This window comes from Cynocephalus volans, chromosome 11 (genome assembly GCF_027409185.1).
Source record: "Cynocephalus volans isolate mCynVol1 chromosome 11, mCynVol1.pri, whole genome shotgun sequence".
Taxonomy (NCBI): Eukaryota; Metazoa; Chordata; class Mammalia; order Dermoptera; family Cynocephalidae; genus Cynocephalus; species Cynocephalus volans.
Genome location: NC_084470.1, coordinates 74776989 through 74798737, shown reverse-complemented (window position 1 = coordinate 74798737; position 21749 = coordinate 74776989). Strand labels below are relative to the sequence as shown.

The window sequence follows — 21749 nt, the reverse complement described above, 5'->3', positions numbered from 1 at the left end:
AATAATAAACAAATGGGATTGTATCAAACTAAAAAGCTTCTGCACAGCAAAATAAACAATTAACAGAGTGAGAAGACAACAGAGTGAGAGAAAATATTTGCAAAATATACATCAAAGGATTAATATCCAGAATATACAAAGAACTCAAACAACTTTACAGCCAAAAACCTAAAAACCCAATTAAAAAATGGGCAAAGGAGCTGAATAGGCATTTCTCAAAGGAAGATATATGAATGGCCAACAGACACATGAAAAGATGCTCAACTTCACTCAGCATTTGGGAAATGCAAATCAAGACCACTTTGAGATACCATCTCACTGCAATCAGGATGGCTAATATCCAAAAGACTAAGAATGATAAGTGCTGGAGAGGTTACAGAGAAAAAGGAACTCTCATACATTGTTGGTGAGACTGCAAAAGGGTGCAGCCTCTATGGAAAATGGTATGGAGGTTCCTCAAACAACTGCAGATAGATCTACCATATGACCCAACTATCATACTGCTGGGAATACACCCAGAGGAATGGAAATCATCAAGTCGAAGGTATACCTGTACTCCAATGTTCATTGCAGCACTATTTACAATACCTAACAGTTGGAACCAGCCCAAATGTCCATCATCAGATGAATGGATAAGGAAACAGTGGTATATCTGTGGATATACAATGGAATGCTACCCTGTTATAAAAAAGAATGAAATACTGCCATTTGCAACAACATGGATGGGCTTAGAGAAAATTATATTAAGTGAAACAAGTCAGGCACAGAAAGAAAATACCACATGTTCTCACTTATTTGTGTGAGCTAAAAATAAACAAATAAAAACACAATTAAATGGGGCAGGGGGGAGGGAAGAAAACACAACCATCACAATTCCTTGAAGTTGTTACAAGCGAACAGACATGAGGTTGTTGGCAGGGAGGGGGGAGAGGGAGGGAGTTTTCAGTAATGGACCACAATAATCAACCATATTTAATATTGATAAAATAAAATGTCAAAATAAATAAATATACTTTAAATGAATGAATTGTATGGTATGTGAATTATATGTCAATAAAACTATGTTTTTTAATTATCTTCTTAAAGTTAATATTTACTTTTGTCTAGTAAGGTCTCTCTTTTCCTTACCCCCAATTCACGTCACCCTCAAGCAAAGAATATTACATTATAATACAGTTTGTACATTCTCATCCAGATTTTCTAAAGGAAAAGAGGGCACAGAAAACAAAACCTCAATATATCACAATTGTCTTTTACATAAATGTTATAAAGGCTGATTTGTATTCCAAGTTTTCTCAGATAAACATATACCACTGCTTTTCTAACAAAAAAAAAAATGTTATTTGATAAAAAGCTTACAAACTAAGACCCTTTTCTTCACTACTGTCCATTCCTGGTATGCACTCTGCCTATTAGGGGTTTAATAATACTACATAAATACCAGACTATGTGATTTGAAAATAACACTAGTAAGAAATAGACAATTTCTGGGTAGATACACAAAAATAATGTTAATAGAGGTGTCCCTTAGCATTGAGCAGAAAGGGCAGGGAGAAAGGTAGGTTAATAAGGGTGTGGGGGAAACTTATTTGTATTATACCCTTCTCCTCTGCATTAGTTGTGGGTTTTTTTAAAACCATAACTGTGTTCTTTTGGGGTTTAAACTATTTTATCACTTACACTGTGATTTCTTCTTTGACTTGTGAACTATTTACAAAAGTTAGTATGTTCTCCACATCCATGGTAAGAATAGACTGGTTCTCTCTATCATTGTTTCCAATTTTACCTCATTATAATCAGACACCAAATGATCTGTACGACATTGCCTAGACAGTATTCAATGAAGCCAGCCTAGTGAACTATTGAGTTGTCCGTTTTTACTAATATTCCAAGTATGCTTGAAAAAAAGTATATATTCTTTCATTGCTGGGTGCAGAATTCTATAAATACACATCAGACGAATCTTGCCATCGTGCTGTTCAATTCTTCTACAGCCTAAGTTTATACCTGCCTGGTCTTAATACTTTGAGAGATGTGAATATCTCCAACTAAGACTATAGTTTTGTCCATTTCTCCTTATAATTCTAACAATTTTTGCTTTATATGTTAAGACTATGACTATGTTATTCAGTACAGGTTCAGGCTTATTACATGTCCCCAGAGAACCACTGTTTGTATCATTATGCACTGGTCTCTTTGATTTTTTCCTTAAGACTTTTTTGCCCAGTACACGTATAAACATTATTCCACCAGCTCTAGTTCAGTTAGTTTTTCTCTATCAGTTAGTATTTCATCACAGAAGCAAAACCACTATGAGTGATAAGAAGAGGGATTTATTATAGACATTTGACCAGCAATTATAGGAACTGATTAAGCAGTTTATGTAAACCTGTTGCTTCTGTATCTAGTGTTGGGACAGAAATCAGAGTACAGACAATCAGGAAGTAAAGACAGATATAAAGTATGAAAGAACAAGGACAAGCAGGAACCCTTACGTATTTCTCAAAAACCTGTGGGAGAGAAACTGTAGTATAAGCTGGCACCCTTCACCACAGAGCCCACATACCTGACCTAGAATTTGGAGAAGATGGAGAAGATCAGGTGGGAGCTGGAGGCCAGAGGCCAACAGTGAGCCAGCAAAGATCAGTGTGTGAGCTGCAACAGTGCCTGACCCTACCCCAATCTTGTGAGCATAAACACAGCTGCTGCTTCACTTTCACTCCCACCTTACAAATGGTATACAAATTTCTCTTCTGGCTGACCTAACCTGAAACTATCCTGGGAATTCTGGGAAAAGTAGCTCCAGCTCAGTTCTGTTGACACACTACAAAGCCACCAAAATCTGTGTGGATATTTTCTTTCCTCTCTTTAATCTTATTCTTTCTGTATAATTACGTTTTAGATCTCTCTCTCGTAAATAGCTCCATAGCTAGATTTTTCTTACATCCTGTCTAAAACTCCATCTTTTAACTGTCACATTTAATCCATTTACATTAGTTGGGATTTATGACTTTCATAGTTAAAAAAGACTTGTTTTTAAAAATGAAATAAAGTAAAATCTGTACCAAAAATATATGCATAATTTGCATTTGTGAAGTATTTCATACACATAACTTGTTACTTACCACTTCTCCAGCAGAGGCAGCCAACATATGCTTCACAGGCACCAAATATGAAGATGAATCAGTATGCAGAAACCATTTCATATATTCATAGGTGATAAAAAATGCAGCAGCTGAAATTTAAAACAAGGCAGTCTTTCACAAAGTTTAAATATATATTCAAACTGCTAAGAAATGTTTCTCAAAAAGTTATGACAATAATTATTAAATTATGAGATAACAGATAAAGATAATAAATACATATCTTTTTTTCCACCCTTATTCTTTCAGAATTTACTGAGACCATGTTATACGCCCAACCCTGGACATAGAAAATTGCAGAAAACATGATGCCTACCCTGAGGGAGCCTAACAGCTAAACTAGCATTTACCTCGCTGTACTGACAACTTTTTTAACATTTTTTAGACAACTTTGGAAAAGAATAGGGGTTTCCATAGTCCAAAATATCAGTATACATGGTCATAAAACAATCAGGTACACTGATTTATAAACAGGTTTAAATTGCAAATATATACCTTAACTTAAATAAAATGTCTGTCTGTAATGTTTTATTGCTGGTAACCGCCCCCCCCCCCCCCCCCCGCCAAAAAAAAAAAAAAACATGGCTACTTCTTACTACATCAATTCACCTTTACACCAAGAAAGAAAAAAAAAAAAACTATTCAATTAAAACTGTAAATAAAAATCTCTAAAAAGCTACCCCTATCACCATCAACTAATCATAGATACACATGAGGGCTTTAAAACTTGCTATGTACTGTTAATCAAACGATGTTTATCACTTCCATAAAAGATAAGGTACAAAAGATAAAGGAATGACAAATTCACCTTCTGAAGGACATTTGAACATGTCACAGTAAAGTCTGAAATAGTCAAGAAAACAACTTGATAGTGAAAATCAGTTTTCCAAAGTTCTCCAAAGTCAACACACTTTTAAAGAAAGGATCCTCAGGATGCTAACAAATATACACCAGGCCAATGAGGAGGCACTCTGTCCACAGATGAGTAATGACCAATTCAAGCAGTTTTATGTAGTTAACACAGGTCTATTCCCATTTGTGGTTCTTCACATGGCTTTTCCCACTTAGGCCCACTCACTGAATGTGCAGCTATAATACCTTTAATCACACTCAGCTGTAAGTTCTGCAGATATGTATGCCACCCCTCTCCCCCCCACCTCTGGGGAAAAGGGAGAAAGTGCAAAAAGTTCCTAGGTTTCATGGTCAATCACCTCAACCTTGTCTGAGTTTATGACTTCCTTTGTAATATACACAGTCCTTTAGGAATGTAAGTTCCAAAATCTCCCCCCTTGCCCCCGATCTCCCCCAAGTGGCATCCAAGAAGGCCTCTACTACTTGGAAATGAGCACACAATAAGACTCTGAGAGGCTCTGAGTAAGTTAAGCAAAGAAGAGGAATTGGGCTATCTGATTACTACAGTCTCTTGTAGCTCTTACTAAAAAAAAAAAAAAAAAAAAAAAAAACACACAACTATGCTTTGTCTACATTCCCCTCTAAATAGACTCCTAAATAAGGGTCTTTCCTCCTCTTTTGATCTTCAGTCCCCATCTAGCCCGAACCCTCAGCCCTGCAAAATACATTCACAAAAAGTCTACAGCCACTGGTGAACAGTGATGTTCTCTACTCAGAATAGTACCTTATCCAACAGCAAAAGATAAAAACACACTGCACACAAAAGTTCAATTCATCCAAAATTTGCAGAAAGTCAATAAGGCCATTTCTGAAACTCTGATGCTTTGATGTCTTCTCCAGCATCACCCATTCACTCAAGTTTTGTGGAAGGCAAAACAAACCAAGAAGAACACCACTTTCCCACACACACACACAAATTCAAAACCACATTCTGTACATAAACTCCTGTGTGAAGAATGTTAAATAGTTCTGTGATCTCGATGAGAGCACCATGTACCCTATAATACAATACAGCTAATAACAGACCTACCCACGATAATACTTACATGCAATATGTAAAAGAAAAGGATCTTTAGAACAATAACTCTAAATTAAGGAGACACCATAAAAACTGGTGACCATAGGGTAGAGAATTAGTGACACATTCTTTTGAAATTCCCTATTTCAGAGGTTTTCAAACTCATCTGCATATTAGAATCACCTTAGGATTTTTTTATAACCTCCAACAAGGAGAACACCTGACACCAATTAAATCACAATCTCCAGAGGTGAGCCATAGATATCAGTATTTGTTTAAGCACTTCAGTGACCAGGTGATTCCAATGCGGACAAATTTAGGAACCCATGTGCTTCTTCCACACTTAGAACTATGCTTGGGATGGAGTGGATGCTCAATAATAACTTATTATAATCAATCACTCAAAGTATTAAGACATACAAAAATGCAAGGATAACTCCAAAACAGTTCGCTGTTTGAAGAACTACTGAGGAGGGGGAGGAAAGGAAGAGAAAAACAAAAGGACTAAAAAACACTATTTTTCTCTTTGCACTACAAATCTCTATGTCAATGCTGTGCTCACAGATTGGGTTTTTAAATGTCAGGTTAACATAAGAAAAAGAATTTCTCATGAATTATTCCAAGAAAAAAGAAAGCAAACCCCAGAATTTAAGAAACTACTAGAGTAGTGGATTTATAGGTGTGTTTTGTGTGGAGTGATTTTTTGTTTGTTGGTTTAGTTTACTTCTGAGTGCCACTAGAAACATCCATCAGTGAATAATAATTAAAATAAGTATCTGTTGGGAAAATACAGGAAAATGGTCAAGGCCCCTCAGATGTTCAGAATCTTGCCGACCATTTGATATAAATATTCATGTGTGCCCAGGCGTTCCTTGGTTATTGTCTGATGTAATTGTGTATGTGCACCCAGGTGTCCTGGGTTATGGACTTAAGTATAAAGGACTAACGGCTCTGATATACGGTGCTTCTAGGGACGCTCCGGGAAGCCACAAGGGTGGCTGCTCCTAGCTCTGAATAAAACCTGTCAATTTTTTACCCATGGCTCCCAGGACCTTTTCCTATTACCTAACTCATAGACCTGCGTGTGAAGGGTTTGTGACCCAGTCTGTACAACGGGCTCGAGGGGTCTGTTAGCCCTAGCCCTAGCTTTACAGTATCTAAAAAAAAAAGCATATCAAGAATTGGATTAAATAAAACATATCATACAGATTATAGAAATAACATGGCCATAAATCACATACCATGATTTCAGAACCAAAAGACAACAAAAGGAGAGGATCCAGGAGGAAGTTAGTGAGAAACTTAGATCATCTAATAGCAATTTAGTTAGCTCACCAGCTCCACAAGACTCTTCACGGCAGTGGTTATCAAACGTACCTTCACACTGGAATCACCTGGGAAGCTATTAAAACCCCTGATACCCGTGCAAAGCCAAGACCCATTAAATTTCTAGGAGTGAGATACAGGCATCAGTATTTAAAGCTTCCCAGGAGATTCCAATACACAGTTAAGGCTGAGACCCACGGCTTTAAGGAATCACAATCAATGTTAAAATATTCTAACTGGGGACAAACCCACTGCCAATATCATCCTGAATGGGGAAAAGCTGAAAGCTTTTCCTTTAAGAACAGGAACTAGACAAGGATGCCCATTCTCACCACTCCTATTCAACATAGTGTTGGAAGTACTAGCCAGAGCAATCGGAGAAGAGAAGGAAATAAAGGGCATCCAGATTGGAAAGGATGAAGTCAAACTGTCCCTGTTTGCAGATGACATGATCCTATATATCGAACAGCCTAAAACCTCTACAAAAAAACTCTTGGAATTGATAAATGATTTCAGCACAGTAGCAGGATACAAAATCAACACACAAAAATCAGTAGCATTTCTTTTCTCCAATAGTGAACATGCAGAAAGAGAAATCAAGAAAGCCTGCCCATTTACAATAGCCACCAAAAAAATAAAATACTTAGGAATTGAGTTAACCAAGGAGGTGAAAAATCTCTATAATGAGAACTACAAACCACTGCTGAGAGAAATTAGAGAGGATACAAGAAGATGGAAAGATATCCCATGCTCTTGGATTGGAAGAATCAACATAGTGAAAATGTCCATACTACCCAAAGTGATATGCAAATTCAATGCAATCCCCATCAAAATTCCAAAGACATTTTTCTCAGAAATGGAAAGAACTATCCAGACATTTGTATGGAATAATAAAAGACCACACGTAGCCAAAGCAATGCTGAGCAAAAGAAATAAAGCTGGAGGCATAACACTACCTGACTTTAAGCTATACTACAAAGCTATAATAACCAAAACAGTATGGTACTGGCATAAAAACAGACACACTGATCAATGGAATAGAATAGAGAATCCAGAAATCAACCCACACACTTACTGCCATCTGATCTTTGACAAAGGCACCAAACCTATACACTGGGGAAGGGACTGCCTCTTCAGCAAATGGTGCTGGGATAACTGGATATCCATATGCAGGAGAATGAAACTAGACCCATACCTCTCACCATATACTAAAATCATCTGAAAATGGATTAAGGATTTAAATATACACCCTGAAACAATAAAACTTCTTAAAGAAAACATAGGAGAAACACTTCAGGAAATAGGACTGGACACAGATTTCATGAATACGACCCCAAAAGCACGGGCAACCAAAGGAAAAATAAACAAATGGGATTATATCAAACTAAAAAGCTTCTGCACAGCAAAAGAAACAATTAACAGAGTTAAAAGACAACTAACAGAGTGGGAGAAAATATTTGCAAAATATACATCTGACAAAGGATTAATATCCAGAATATACAAGGAACTCAAACAACTTTACAAGAAAAAAACAAGCAACCCAATTTAAAAATGGGCAAAAGAGCTAAGTAGGCATTTCTCTAAGGAAGATATACAAATGGCCAACAGACATATGAAAAAATGCTCAACATCACTCAGCATCCAGGAAATGCAAATCAAAACCACACTGTGATACCATCTAACCCCAGTTAGGATGGCTAAAATCCAAAAGACTCTGAACGATAAATGCTGGCGAGGTTGTGGAGAAAAAGGAACTCTCATACATTGTTGGTGGGACTGCAAAATGGTGCAGCCTCTATGGAAAATGGTATGGAGGTTCTTCAAACAATTGCAGATAGATCTACCATACGACCCAGCTATCCCACTGTTGGGAATATACCCAGAGGAATGGAAATCATCAAGTTGAAGGTATACCTGTTCCCCAATGTTCATTGCAGCACTCTTTACAATAGCCAAGAGTTGGAACCAGCCCAAATGTCCATCATCGGATGAGTGGATATGGAAAATGTGGTACATCTACACAATGGAATACTACTCAGCTATAAAAATGAATGAAATACTGCCATTTGCAAGAACATGGATGGACCTTGAGAGAATTATATTAAGTGAAACAAGTCAGGCACAGAAAGAGAAATACCACATGTTCTCACTTATTGGTGGGAGCTAAAAATTAATATATAAATTCACACACACACAGGCACACACACAAAAAAAACCGGGGGGGGGAGGGGAAGAAGATATATAACAAACACAATTACTTGAAGTTGATACGACAAGCAAACAGAAAGGACATTGTTGGGGGGGGGAGGAGAAGGAGGAGGGAGGGAGGTTTTGGTAAGGGGCAACAATAATCAACCACAATGTATATCGACAAAATAAAATTTAAAAAAAAATAATAATAATATATATATGTATATATATATATATATATATATATTCTAACTGGGGATTTTAACAACAACAAAAACCATTTTTGAAAGATTGTTATTTTTTTTCTATTACAAATATACTGGAATGGAATCTACAGCACTAGCTGATTCAAAAATAATGGATTAACAAACAGAAAAATTCAGAAGATAAGCTACAACACACAAGGAATTCTATGTGGGTTAAGACCACATGCCATTCTGAAAATAAATCCCATTATTTTGGCTTTAGAGCAGTGAGAATATCAATATAATTTTTACCATTAGGAAAGGATCCAACAGCAGCAGAAGGAACACCAGCATATATTCCATAAAAACCACCAGCCTTTTTAAATCCTTGGGGACTCTGCAGCCTGGTTTTAATGGTATCCAGAGGAAATAATATCAAGTCAACAGAGATACCAGCTACACCACCAGCCTTTTAAAAAAAAGAAAAGGGAGAAAAAGAGAAAAAGGTTAAAATAAAGTAAGCTCTCTGCCATTTGGGGGCAGGGAAAGGAAGAAGATAGTCTTTAAATCACACTTCTTGTAGCTTTTAGTCCATGACTTCATTGGCATAGTCAAAGGACCTTGTACCTAAATCTAGGATTTTCCTGGGAAAATAACCATTATTATGCTGTATTTTCAAATTATAAATTTTCTTTTTAAATGAATTTTTAAATAAATTTTACTTTTTAAATAAATTTTAAATTCATTTTAAATATATTCACATGGATCAAAAAAGTTTTTAAAAGCCAATAACAAAAAACAACTCACTAAAAATAAAGAGTTCAAAGTCTCCTTCCCATCCCTGTTCCTAATAACTCATGTAACCACTTTTTTTTGGTTTCTTTTTGCACCCTTCCAAAGTTACTTTAGGGCTAGCCCGTTAGCTCAGTTGGTTAGCGCATAGTATTGATAATGCCAAGGTCAAGTGTGCAGATCTCCATACTGTTCACCCTCCAAAAACAAGAAAGGAAAAAAAAAAAAAAAAAAAAAGCAAATATGATCATACAACTCATTTTCCTTTTTTTAATAAAATAAGTGATGGTATACAACTTTATTAGGCCTCACAGTCAGCTTAACGTAAGAACACCTGCTATTCCCTCAACCTATCACCCTACCCTCTCCCTTTCCCTCAAGGCCAGTATGTTCTTATAAGAACGTCTGGTATAACTCACCCTGTCCCCCTACCTCCTCCCTTTCTCTCAGGCTGGTGCGTTCCATTCCAATGAAAACATCTTATATGAAACAAAAAAAAACCTTCAAAGCCTTTACAAAATGCTGAGTGCTCAAAATGGTTGCCCAACCTCCTCCCAGACAAACCCTATAAAGCCTCTGCTAGTCTGTTCAAGGGTGGAAACTGACCTTTCAGTTTCCCTCCAGGTTTGCTGGAGTAAACTCCCTTGCTTGATAACGTTTGGCTCAGAGTCTTATTCTGTTTGTCTTGCCGACCTAACAAATATGTACTGTTCTGCACTTGTTTCTTTCATTTGGCAATTTATCTTCGTCATCTTTCCATATCAGACCAAATGTTATATTTTAGTCTTTTAAACTAATAAGTAGTTAACCTGCACTTTTTTTTTTTTTTTTTGAGACTTGCACTTCGAAACAGCTAATGGTCCTTATGAACCTAGATCTGTATTTTAAGAATCACACATTTAAGTCCACATAGTATTCTAGTTTGTATACATTTTTTAATTTCTTGATAATTTTTAAATTAAGTGAATAGATGAATTTACAAAAACAGCTAAATTCCTAGAGAAAATTAAAACCTGACCCAAACTAGTCATCTCCCAAGAGATACCATGTTGCTTTAGAGAAACTGCACTTTAAAAACTGATTAAAAACTAAATTTGTATGATGACAGTGAAGCATATGCAGAATATTTTTAAACTGGTTACACCTTAGTCAAAAAAAAAAGAAATGCAGAAAATATGACCACAAAGACAGCATCAAAGAAAGGACAATACACAAGATCTAAAGGCATCATTTAAAGAGGTGAATCAAAACCATTTTACAGAAGCATATGGAAGAACTATAAAGAGGAAATTCTCAATGTTTCCTACAGAGTAATTTTTTAACTCAATTGCTAATTTTCCCTGTCTTTTGAATTCTGAACTATGTGAATATATTACCGATTCAAAAAGTTAAAATATACATTTAAAAACTACATATTCCATGACACAGAAAATGAAGAATCAGAATTGTTCAAACATACAAAGATCAAATTGATCTGTTTCCATTGTTTGAGTTTACAAAATGTTCAGGTGGTAAACGCTTGGTACCCAGCAAATACTATCTGCCCTACTGGCCATTCACCATAAAACCATTGCAAGACATAACTGGAAAAATGAAATACTCTGAGAAATCCAATAATACCCACTTAAAAATTAACTAGCATAGGTAAACTATTAAAAATTAGTTTACACTAGAAAAGTATATTACCATAAATATTGGTACCATATGATCAGCCTGAAAGACCTGAAAGAAGCTCAAAGACCATGAAGGCCTACTCTGCAAATGACCTAAAAAGATGTGACCAAAAGAGCACAGAGATATGCCAGTAGAGAATCATGAGTGATACTAAAAGAATAACCAATAATATGGGATTTCTTTCTGGATATATATGTGGCCTTTCTAAATCTTGGGAAAAGGTTCACAAGTAACATAGAAGTAAAAAAGCCAACATTTTCAACACTCATAAGTAAGAACTTATTTTTTAAGGATTTTTACAAAATTCAGTAAGTAAAATATTTTGCTCAATATCTTACTCCTTTTTCTCAAAACACAGAAACAGCAGCTGATATCACTGGATTCTTTAAAAACATGCTGTACTCCATTCTAATTTTCTCTTTAGTCTCAGGAGAGGATTCAGAGAAGTGCTTGCTATCTACTGCTAAATTTTAATCAATAAGTTCATTACTCTTTCAATCTAGTTAGCTACTTTGCATGCATTGATTCTCTAATCCTTCTTTCAATACAATTCTTATCTTCTGAGAATAAAATGACCACATTCAATAGAGTTATCTAGTAAAACATGAATCAAAAGTTACTAATTGCTTCTGTGGATTTCAAATTTCTATAACTCAAAATGTCATTGAAATTCATGAGACTGAAAAGAAAAAAAAAAAAAAACAGCTAACGGAGACCCTGAAGAATAAGACCACCTATATATTTAGCCACACAACAACATATTTAAGAATTAAGCAAAAACTTTAAGGAATGCCTATAATTTTACAACAATATACAAACCAACATCAACTGAATTATGAGGAATTCTATCAAATTATTTTGTTCTTTAGCCTGAAAATTTTATTTTGTTATGATCATTTATCAAAAAGTTATCAGGCAAATAATTAGTTTCAAGATTTATGGTAGCTTTCACCAAAAAACTGTAAATTAACAACTAGACAAAATCCAAAGAAATAGAACATAATCCAGATAACCACCAAGCCTTGATACAACATAACAATTTACTGAGCCCTCAATGTCATGTAGATAAAATGCATTTCTCTACCTTAAGTTAATAAATGTAAAAAGTGCTGGCAGGCTGCAGAGAAGATGTGTCTAATTAGGGCTTTCGAATTACTGTGGGAATTGAAAAAGGTCATGATTACATGCTATAAAACCTTCTTTCTCAAAAGGAGGCTGGCACAACAATAACAAAAAAAAATCATCCCTGCTCAACTACAGGACAAAACCAAACCACCTGTGTAATTTAACTAAGCAAAATCAACACAGGCCACTGGCCTAAACTACAGCTAAGAAGAACCAGCCATAACATTAATCTGGCTTCTCAGGGGAACATCCCTCCCTGACATTCTCCGTTTTCTCCACAATGCAGTGGTCACTGGTGATTTCAACCACCATCCTCCCCATTGCAGAACAGCTGCCTCTGCTTCCTATCATTCTTGTCTCCTGCCCTATTTGCCATTTATTCACCCTGCAGTGTTCCTTGCCCCTCTACATTAATGGCAAAGTCATCCCGTAAAATGCAAATTTCATCTTGTCACTCTCCGGCCTATATATCTTCCAAACATTCCAATAGCCCTGAAGATGAAGAACAAATCCTAGCACAGCTTTCCAAGCTCTAGAAGTTCTGTACCCGGTCTACTTTCCCCATCCACAACTCCCACTATTTGACCTTTGCTCAGCACATACTTGCCACCTTGATCTCTCTTTTGCCCCAACTCATGTGATCTTCTTCATTTCAGGGACTTTGTACAGGTCCTCCCTAATCCCCCAGTCTAGGTTTAGATCCTCTTTTTTCCAAGTGCTGATCAAAATTTTAATTATGTAGCTGAGCATCTGAACACTTGTTCAATGTCTCTGTCCCACTAGACTGTAAGATATATATGTTTTGTTTACCAATATATTCCCAGTACCAGCACACAAGAGACACTTGAGGACTATAATAACGGGCTACTATCCACACTTTAGAAGGTACTACAAATCAACCTAAAAAAGGTATACTGAATTTAAAAAGAAATGCAAAAGACAAGACCAGGCAATTCCCAAAAGAAACATATAGATGGCAAACAAAAATATGAAAATGTGCCTCTCCATCAACAATCACATAAAAACAAATTATTTCCCAATTAAATTAGAAAAATTAAAAATCTGAAGAATAGAGAATAGTTATGAGCACTATTAAAGAAAACATTATAGTCTATTGAAGGACAATTAGGCAAAATGGAAATCTTAAATTATCAAACCCTTTGATTCCAGTTACTTTATTTCTAAACATTTCTTCCACAGAAATAACTGCACAAATATACAAAAATGTTTACTACAGCATTGTTTGCAATAGTAAAAAAGGGAAAATAACCTAAAAGTCCATCCATAGGGGTCTTAGTAAGTAAATACATTACATCCAAATAATGGATTGCTACACAGCCTTTAAAAAAAGGAGGATGATCTGTACTTATTGGCACAGAAACATGCATTAAATTCTCAAACTAATCAAGTAAGCTATAGAACAACATATACTGTATAAGCCCACCTTTTTAAAAAACATAACTATTTGTATGTGCACAATTAGAAGTCTGAAAGCATACACACTAAATTGGTAGAAGTTATTACCTCTGTGGAAAGAGATTAGGGATGAAGAACATTATTACTACCTTATTAATTTTTGCATTGCTCTAGTTTTGTAATGAATATTGCAAATACATAAAAGTAAAGCCATTCAAAACTAATACTCCCCTCTCCCCCAAAAAATCCCTAATTCACTGGTTGCACTCAGCACAGGGTAATTAAGAACCTCAACTGATTGACTCTAAGGTACCTGCTTTCAAACTTCATTTTACACACTCCTATAGACCTTGGAGCTTCATCTAATCTAACTACTGTTTCCCAAACTTCTCATTTCTGTGCTTCTGCTTAGGTTTTTCTCTCAGCCTGGAATGCTCTTCTTAACGTCCTTATCTTCCGCCCATTGCAACCAGCAGACCACTACCACCCCCCCACAACCCCGCCACCACACACACGTACACACACACACACACACACACGCACACGCACACACACACACACACACACACACACAGCCAAAATCCTGTCCATTCTTAAGGCTGCAACCAACTGCCACATTCCTCATAAAGCCTTTCCCAATATCCCAGTCAGAACACAAAAGCAAGCAAGTATGGAAGACTTTCTCACTCTGACATAAATACCAAAAAGAAAAGTCACACAAAGCAACTCAGAGAAGGTGGAGCATAATTCCCAATTTCTTATAAATCTGGAGAGAATGCTTTCTCATCAGATACTAACTTCCTTTCACTCCAAATTGAAAACTAGGAGGCCACTATCCAGAAAGATTTTTTGGGGGGTGAGGGCAGGTATGGACAACAAAACCAACTCAGAAAACTTCCTTTAAAGGTATATCCAATACTTCATTCTTGTTACCTTTTCTTCTGTTTCCTCACCCCACCTAAGAACACGTGGCAGCATAACCCAGACCATTCCCCTCAAGTCTCCTTCTGCAGTGGTTCTCAGCAGAAGGGTAGACGCAGCGAGAAGACACAGAGTACTGTGAGAAAGCTCCCCAGGTGACATCATCACCCAGCCTTTTCAAAACCACATCACTAAGAAAAGACTACAAGCAGCCCTCACTTTTCAACATCCATGAATTTCAGTTACCATGGTTTTGTTAAAAAACACAAGTCTCCCAACAACACAGGTCAAATTTCAGTTACCACAGCATATTAAGCGAGTAACTGCATAAAGTAAAAACCTCCCCCCTTGCTCTCAGTCCACAAATTATAGTGCAAATAACAGAAGTCACTGACTATCTGTGATTCAGTTCACGTGGACAGCAAAGCATGTAGTTGTGTTACATCATCTCCCAGTAATAGCTCCACATGACATCTTACAAAAATGGGTAAGTGAGAGAGAACAAAAGTGCAGCAAAGAAATGAAAAGTGCTAACACTGAAAGTGAAATTAAAATCAAACAAATGGTGTTATAGAAGAAATCTGACCATTTGCCTTGGGTTGAATGTCCCCCCAAAACTTAATCCCCACTGTAAATGCTGAGGGTGGGAAATCCTATTATAGTAATTGAAAGGCGGGGCCTTGAAGAGGTGATTGGATTGTAGGACCCTGTAGTAGTAAATGGATTAATAATGGTGATCAGGAGTGTAATTCTGTGGGCTTTAAAAGAAGAGCATTAAGAAGTTAGTCTCTCTCTGCTCCATCTTTTTCTGCCATGTGAGACCCATGGGTCACTGTCACCACCACCAAGGCCTTCACCAAATGTGTTCCCTGAACTTTGGACTTCCCAGCCTCCAAAACTGTAAGCAATAAATTTCATTTTCTTAGAAATTACCCAGTTCCAGGTATTTTTGTTATAAGCAACAGAAACATACTAATACAGAAAACTGGTACCAGAAAAGTGGGGTGTTGCTTATAACAAAGAATTGAAAATGTGGAAATGGCTTTGGAACTGGGTGTTAAGAGGCTGGAGGAATTTGGAGGAACCAGCTAGAAAAAACCTAGAAGCTGGTGAAAGTTCAGAAGACAAGAAAATGAGGGAAAGTTTAGAATGTCTTAGAGACTGGTTACATGGTGGTGAGCAGAAAGCTTATAGAAATATAGACAGTAAATGCCATTCTGAGAACATCTCAGATGTAAATGAGAAGGGACTTATTGGAAACTTGGGCAAAGATCACACTTGCTATGAACTGGCAAGGAACTTGACTACATTCTGTTCATGCCCAAAACTTTCATGGAATGTAGGACTTCAAGGTGCTAACCCACAGTATTTGGCAGAAGAAATTTCTAAGCAGCAAAGCCTTAAGGAAGTTGCATGGCTACTTGCAACAGCCTTTGCTGAGTTATGGCAGAAAAGGCATGAGGTAAAGCCAGAATTTATAATTCAAAAGAAAGCAGAGGGCAAAAAATTGGAAAACTTTCAGCCTGGCCACAAAAGCAAGGTTATAGCCCAGAGATCCTCTTCCAAGAAGATGAGTACAGAAGAAAGGGATTATCAAGAGAAACAGGAAAAGGCCCTAAAGGCATTGCAGAAGCCCCTGGGGCCAACCCTTCTATTACAGACCTAGAGGCCTCGGGAGACAGAACGGTATAAGGGAACAGGCCTGAAGTTCCCTCCATGGGCTCACTGCCCAGGGCCACCTCGGAATGCTGGTCTCAGCACCAGCATCCCGGCTGCTTGACTACTCCAGCTGTGGCTAAATTGGCCCCAGGTGTGGCTGGACCTTCAACTTTAGAAAATACATGCTGGAAGCCTTGGCAGTGTCCATGTGGTGTTAGGTCTGCAGGCTCACAAAATGCCAGAGTTCTGAAGGCTTGGGAGCCTCCACCTCAATTTCAAAGGATGTATGAAAAAGCCTGGGGACCCAAGAAGAGATCTGTCACAGGGGCAGATTCACCACATAGAGTCTTTGGTACATCAATGCCAAGAGGAAATATGAGTTGGAATTGCAGCAGAAAAACCCCACCAAGGCCATGACTAATGGAGCCATGGCAGCAGGACCACCATGGAGACCCCAAAATTGTGGCACTACCAGCATTAAACGCCAGCCTGGGATAGCTGAAGTGTGCCCTGAGACCAGGAAATCCATAGGAGTGGAGCTGCCCAAAGATTTTGGGACCCAACCCCTGCACCAGCATGCAGAGGATGTCAAACACGGAGTCAAGGTATATGATTCACCACCTTTGAGATTTAATGCCTGCCCTGCCGGGCTTCGGACTTGTTTGGGACCTGTTACCCCTTTCTTTTGGCCTATTTCTCTTTTTGTATGGGAATATGTGCCCTATGTTTGTCCTACCACTGTATCTTGGAAATAGATAACTTGTTTTGACTTCACAGATGGGACTTTGAACGATGGACCTTTGAGTTGAAACAAGTTAAGACTTCAGGGCTATGGGGATGAAACAAAGGTATCTGTATGTGAAAAAGACATGTTTTGGGGGGCCAGGGCAGAATGGCTTGGGTTGAATATCCCCCCACTTCATCCCTACTGTAACTGTCAAGGGTGGGAAATCCTATTATGGTGACTGAAAGGTGAGGCCTTGAAGAGGTGATTGGACTGTAGGACCATGCAGTAGTGAATGGATTAATAACAGTGGTCAGGGGCGTGGTCCTGAGGGCTTTAAAAGAAGAGCACATGAGAGGTTAGTCTCTCTCTCTGCTCTATCTTCTTCTGCCATGTGAGACCCCTGGGTCACTGTCACCACCACCAAGGCCTTCATCAAATGTGTTCCCTGGACTTTTTACTTCCCAGCATCTGAAACTGTAAGCAATAAATTTCATTTTCTTGGAAATTACCCAGCTCCAGGTATTTTGTTATAAGCAACAGAAACAGACTAATACACCACAGAGATACCGACAATGCTATAGTTCAGGAGACTCTAGATACACAACCAGAGTAAATAAGTGAAGGCAAAATTATCAACATAAATTAAGAAAGTGGCTTGATGAAAAGAATGAAGATATCCCAGAGGAAGTTACACCAGCAAGTCTTCACATTAAAGGAGCTCTCAGATATTTCACAACATTGAAAGCACAGAGAACAAAGTGTCAGTTCATCCAAATTTAGAGCAGTATGACAAACTGCCAAGGCATAAAAAAGATGCTTGCTCGGTGTATAAGTTACATCATGAGAAGGCAAGTAATGTCCTAACTACTTTTAGTAAGTTTTTTTAACCAAGATATATGGTATTAACGTTTCTAATGTTTTAAATTACAGTGTATTAAATAAATATTTGCTTTACAATATTCTCCCTTACATAGTAGAGTCATCAACAGTACTACAACAGTAAGAGAATCTTTAATGTTCTGACAAAAATTCTTTAAGGTCATGAAATAATCATAAATTTTCCCATCAATTAAGATCATTTCGCAGTTTCAGTTGCAGTCATTTTTCTAGTCCTACTAGACTACAGTGCAAATCCAGGACTGCCTACAGTTCTTGCTGCATAACACCCAAACTGCCAAAGCTCTTTCACCTGTAAACTTGTACTAGATAAAAATCAACTGCAGCAGGAGTGTTTTTGGTTTCATTTAAGTCAAAAGCCAGAGCAATAGATGAACTACAGGGTGAATGGAAGAGTTAATAAGTACAGGGGAAAGAGGCAGCAAGGAAAGATGTGAAGGGTGTGCTATTAAAAAATAATAGTTTTTTGTATTAAAAAAATTAGAAAAATTGTAATACTACCATGAAAAATGCTTAGTATTATTTTGGAGTATTTAGTCCAGCTTTTTTACTGAATGGAATAGTTTGGGTTTGTTTGGGGTTTTTTACACAGCTTTAATTAGGCATGAACAAATGAACATATATACAATGCTGTATTTTTTTCTCTTAATTTTATCTCATAAGCATTTTCCACATAATTATAACACATTCTCTTCACAAGTACTAATTTTAATGGCTCCAGTCTAGTCCAAGAAATGGATCTCCCACTGTTTACCTAAACGTGGAACAAAAGAGGAATGATTAAGTGGCTTCTATTGCTGTCACTGAATCAAATGTCATAAACATCTTTAAGTTGCTAATATTTAGTTCCAAACTGCTTTGCTGAAAATATGTAAATCAATCTGTGTACTCTTCCAGAGTTTTGCTTTTTTTTCTGAATAGCCCATTCTATGCTCCAAATGAAAACTAACATCCCAGAGGTTCTCCCCTCATTCAACTCTACACCCCTTCAATCATCCTCATAAAGCTGTAGGAAGGGAACATTTCAATGTCTGCTACATGCCAGCCTTTGTACTGCATGCATAACATTATCTCATTTAATCTTTAGTTCCGAGTTACAAGACTGCAGCAATCATCTAGGTCTATCTTTCATTCTTTCATTCTTTCACTCATTCATTCATTCTTTAATTCAACAAGTAGTGTTGAGTGCTTACAAAGTGCCAGGCACTGGTAACACAGCAATAAGCAAAAGAGAACTCCCTTAGGAGTGCTCAGCCTGCCCAAAAGGCTCTCCCAATCTTAAAAAGTAGCCACTCCATTTCTGGACTACTTTGATTATAAAGTTTTCTGATGGCTTCCATTACACTTCAACTAAAATCCAAATTCCAAAATCCAGGGCACACAAAGCCCCAACTCAGCTGGCTTTGCCTACCACTCCAAAATCATCCCCTGCCACACTACCCTTACCCACTAGGCCTCAACCTCCGCTTGAACATTCTAAGCTCTTCCCACTTGAAAATTTCTCACATGCTGCTCCCCTTGACTGAACTGTCCCTTCCGCTCATCAAAATGTCTAGCTCCTACCCATCTATTAGGTCTTAGCTTAAAAGTCACCTCCTCAGGGCCTTCCTTGGTCACTCCATCTAAAATAAGTTCTCCAATATTTCTCTACTATCACATCTTCAGTTCATTTCCTTTATAGCACTTACCATGTGTTGTAACTGTGTTTTATTTGTCGACCTTTCTTCCCTTATTTAAGATAGGGTTTGGATTGTATGCTGCTGTATCTCCAACAGCTACCACAGGGCCCAGTTAGCAGTATACACAGTGGAAAAACTGTGTGCTGAATCAAAAATGTTTTTCCTTTAGCTGGAATGAAATTTAACTTTTTAAAACTTCCACCCATTGATCTTAATTTTATCCTCTATAGATACACTGGGGAAAAAAGTATACTTTTCTGCATGTGTATCATACTTTAATAAAGTTTTTGTTTGTTTGTTTGTTTTACCCCTAGCACTCACCTGTTTTTAACAACTGCTACTGTTGCTGACTTTGGACATAGTATCAAGAAGCAGTTAAGGGCATGGACTCCCTTAACTTAACACCTGAGCTGGAATCTGAGCTCCAGCACTTACACACGAAATGGATCTCACTTGTGTGACTTGGGACAAGTTATCTCACCTCTCTCTACCCCAGTTCCCTCATTTGGAAAACTAGGATGAGATTTCAACTGTGAGAATTAAATGGGATAATGCATGTAAAGAGCTTACTCCAGTTCCTGGTACAGGAATGTTAGTTGACAGACTACTGCTCTCTCACCAGCTACACAAGAAAGCTCCTTGAAAGTGATAACATATTTCTTTATATCTCTAAGACCTAACTTATATAAGTCTCAACAAATCTAGATTTAAAGCCATCACCCCACAAGTCTAAGGTACCCCTTCCTTTCACATATTCCCACAACACCCTGTCATTTATCCCAACAGCCTTTCACTATTCTGTCTCCAACACCTGACCCTTGTCTATCCTGTTCGCTGTGTTATCTCTAACACCTGCAACACCAAACGTTGGATAATTAAATGAATGAATGCCTCTGGGCCTCCATTCGTCCTTTAGAGGCATTCAAAAGAGTTATTTGTTTACTGTCTGCCTCTGCCCACTCCCTCATTATGAAAATGTTAGCAGCCAGTCTGTCTTTTTCACTGCTGTATCTAGTATCCCCTACTGGACCTGCCATAATAGAAGTTCCAAAATATTTATTAAACGATTTTTTTGTTCATGTTAAAACGTGTTGATTATCGTTTTCTAAGGAATTAAATACTAAGCCTGTCTGTTGACTTCATAATACAGCTATTTATGCTTACCGATATTTCCCAAAGCCTAAGCTAGGAGAATAAGCAGACTAGTTATATACTGAATGAATGAACGGATGTCATTTTAAGACTGAAAAAGAGAGCAAAATGACAACCGTAGTCTTGGACAGAGGGGTTAAGAGCGATCTGAGTAAGGGGGGGTTTTTTGTTTGTTTTTGTTACATATATTTCATTAATTTCCAAGTACTCAAGTGGATATAGTATATAATGAAAGCTATTTTGTTTCTAAGGAAAAGAGCGTGCAGAAGACAAAGAGTCAAGTACCCCTCGCTCCCCGTCTCTCTCTTACGTCCTGGGAGGACAGAAGTGGTCTTAACACGAGGCCCAGCGGGGTCCAGAAAACCCCGCGCTCGCTTTCGGACTGTGCCGCCGGTGCCCTGAGGACAGCCTAGCGCGCAAAACCGGAAGAAAGCGCTGGTGCAGAGCGGCCCCGCGGGCTCCAGTGCTGATCGCCGGCACTCCCAGCAGCCCACCCCACCGCCCCGCACTCACCACCAGCGAGGCCGCAAACCCCGGCCGGTCCATGGCCCCGCAGACCGCGTCAAAGCTATAATTCGAGACTGAGCAGAGGCCGGTCGCGGCCCAGTGCTCTGGGCGCCGCCATCTTGGGGGTGGAGCCTGTACTGTACGCACTTCCGGAACCGAGTGACGTCGAACCACAACAACTGCACGTGCAACCCAAGGAAGCTGGGCGGGGCCTGGGGAGTGTGATCGAGATGAGTGTCTCGGCTCTGTTCTGCCTCGGTTTTTTGCAGCAGCCTTGTGATGTGGCTGGATGACCTCTCGCGCGCAAATGATTCGGCTGGGATCCAGGCGAGGGGAGCTCTGCAGTGAACGTAGGGTGATTCTAAATTGTAAATTTTCCAGCCAGCCACCAAAATAAAATTAAATCGTAAACCCAAAAGAGGCGTA

General features: G+C 38.1%; 1 protein-coding gene across 3 annotated transcripts in view; it reads right to left on the bottom strand.

Moving 5' to 3' along the window:
* SLC25A26 (solute carrier family 25 member 26) overlaps positions 1 to 21446 on the bottom strand; it is a 155834-nt gene extending 134388 nt beyond the window's left edge. For all 3 annotated transcript variants that reach the window (XR_010024847.1, XM_063113333.1, XM_063113334.1), the window contains exons 1-3: positions 21330 to 21446; positions 9087 to 9243; positions 3126 to 3235 (exon numbers count right to left, since the gene is read on the bottom strand). Coding sequence is in view for 2 of the 3 variants with exons in the window: in XM_063113333.1 (XP_062969403.1) it covers positions 3126 to 3235; positions 9087 to 9243; positions 21330 to 21362 (300 nt within the window). In the remaining variant the exon portion in view is untranslated. The remainder of the gene's footprint in view (positions 1 to 3125; positions 3236 to 9086; positions 9244 to 21329) is intronic.
* Between the last annotated feature and the right edge of the window lie 303 nt (positions 21447 to 21749).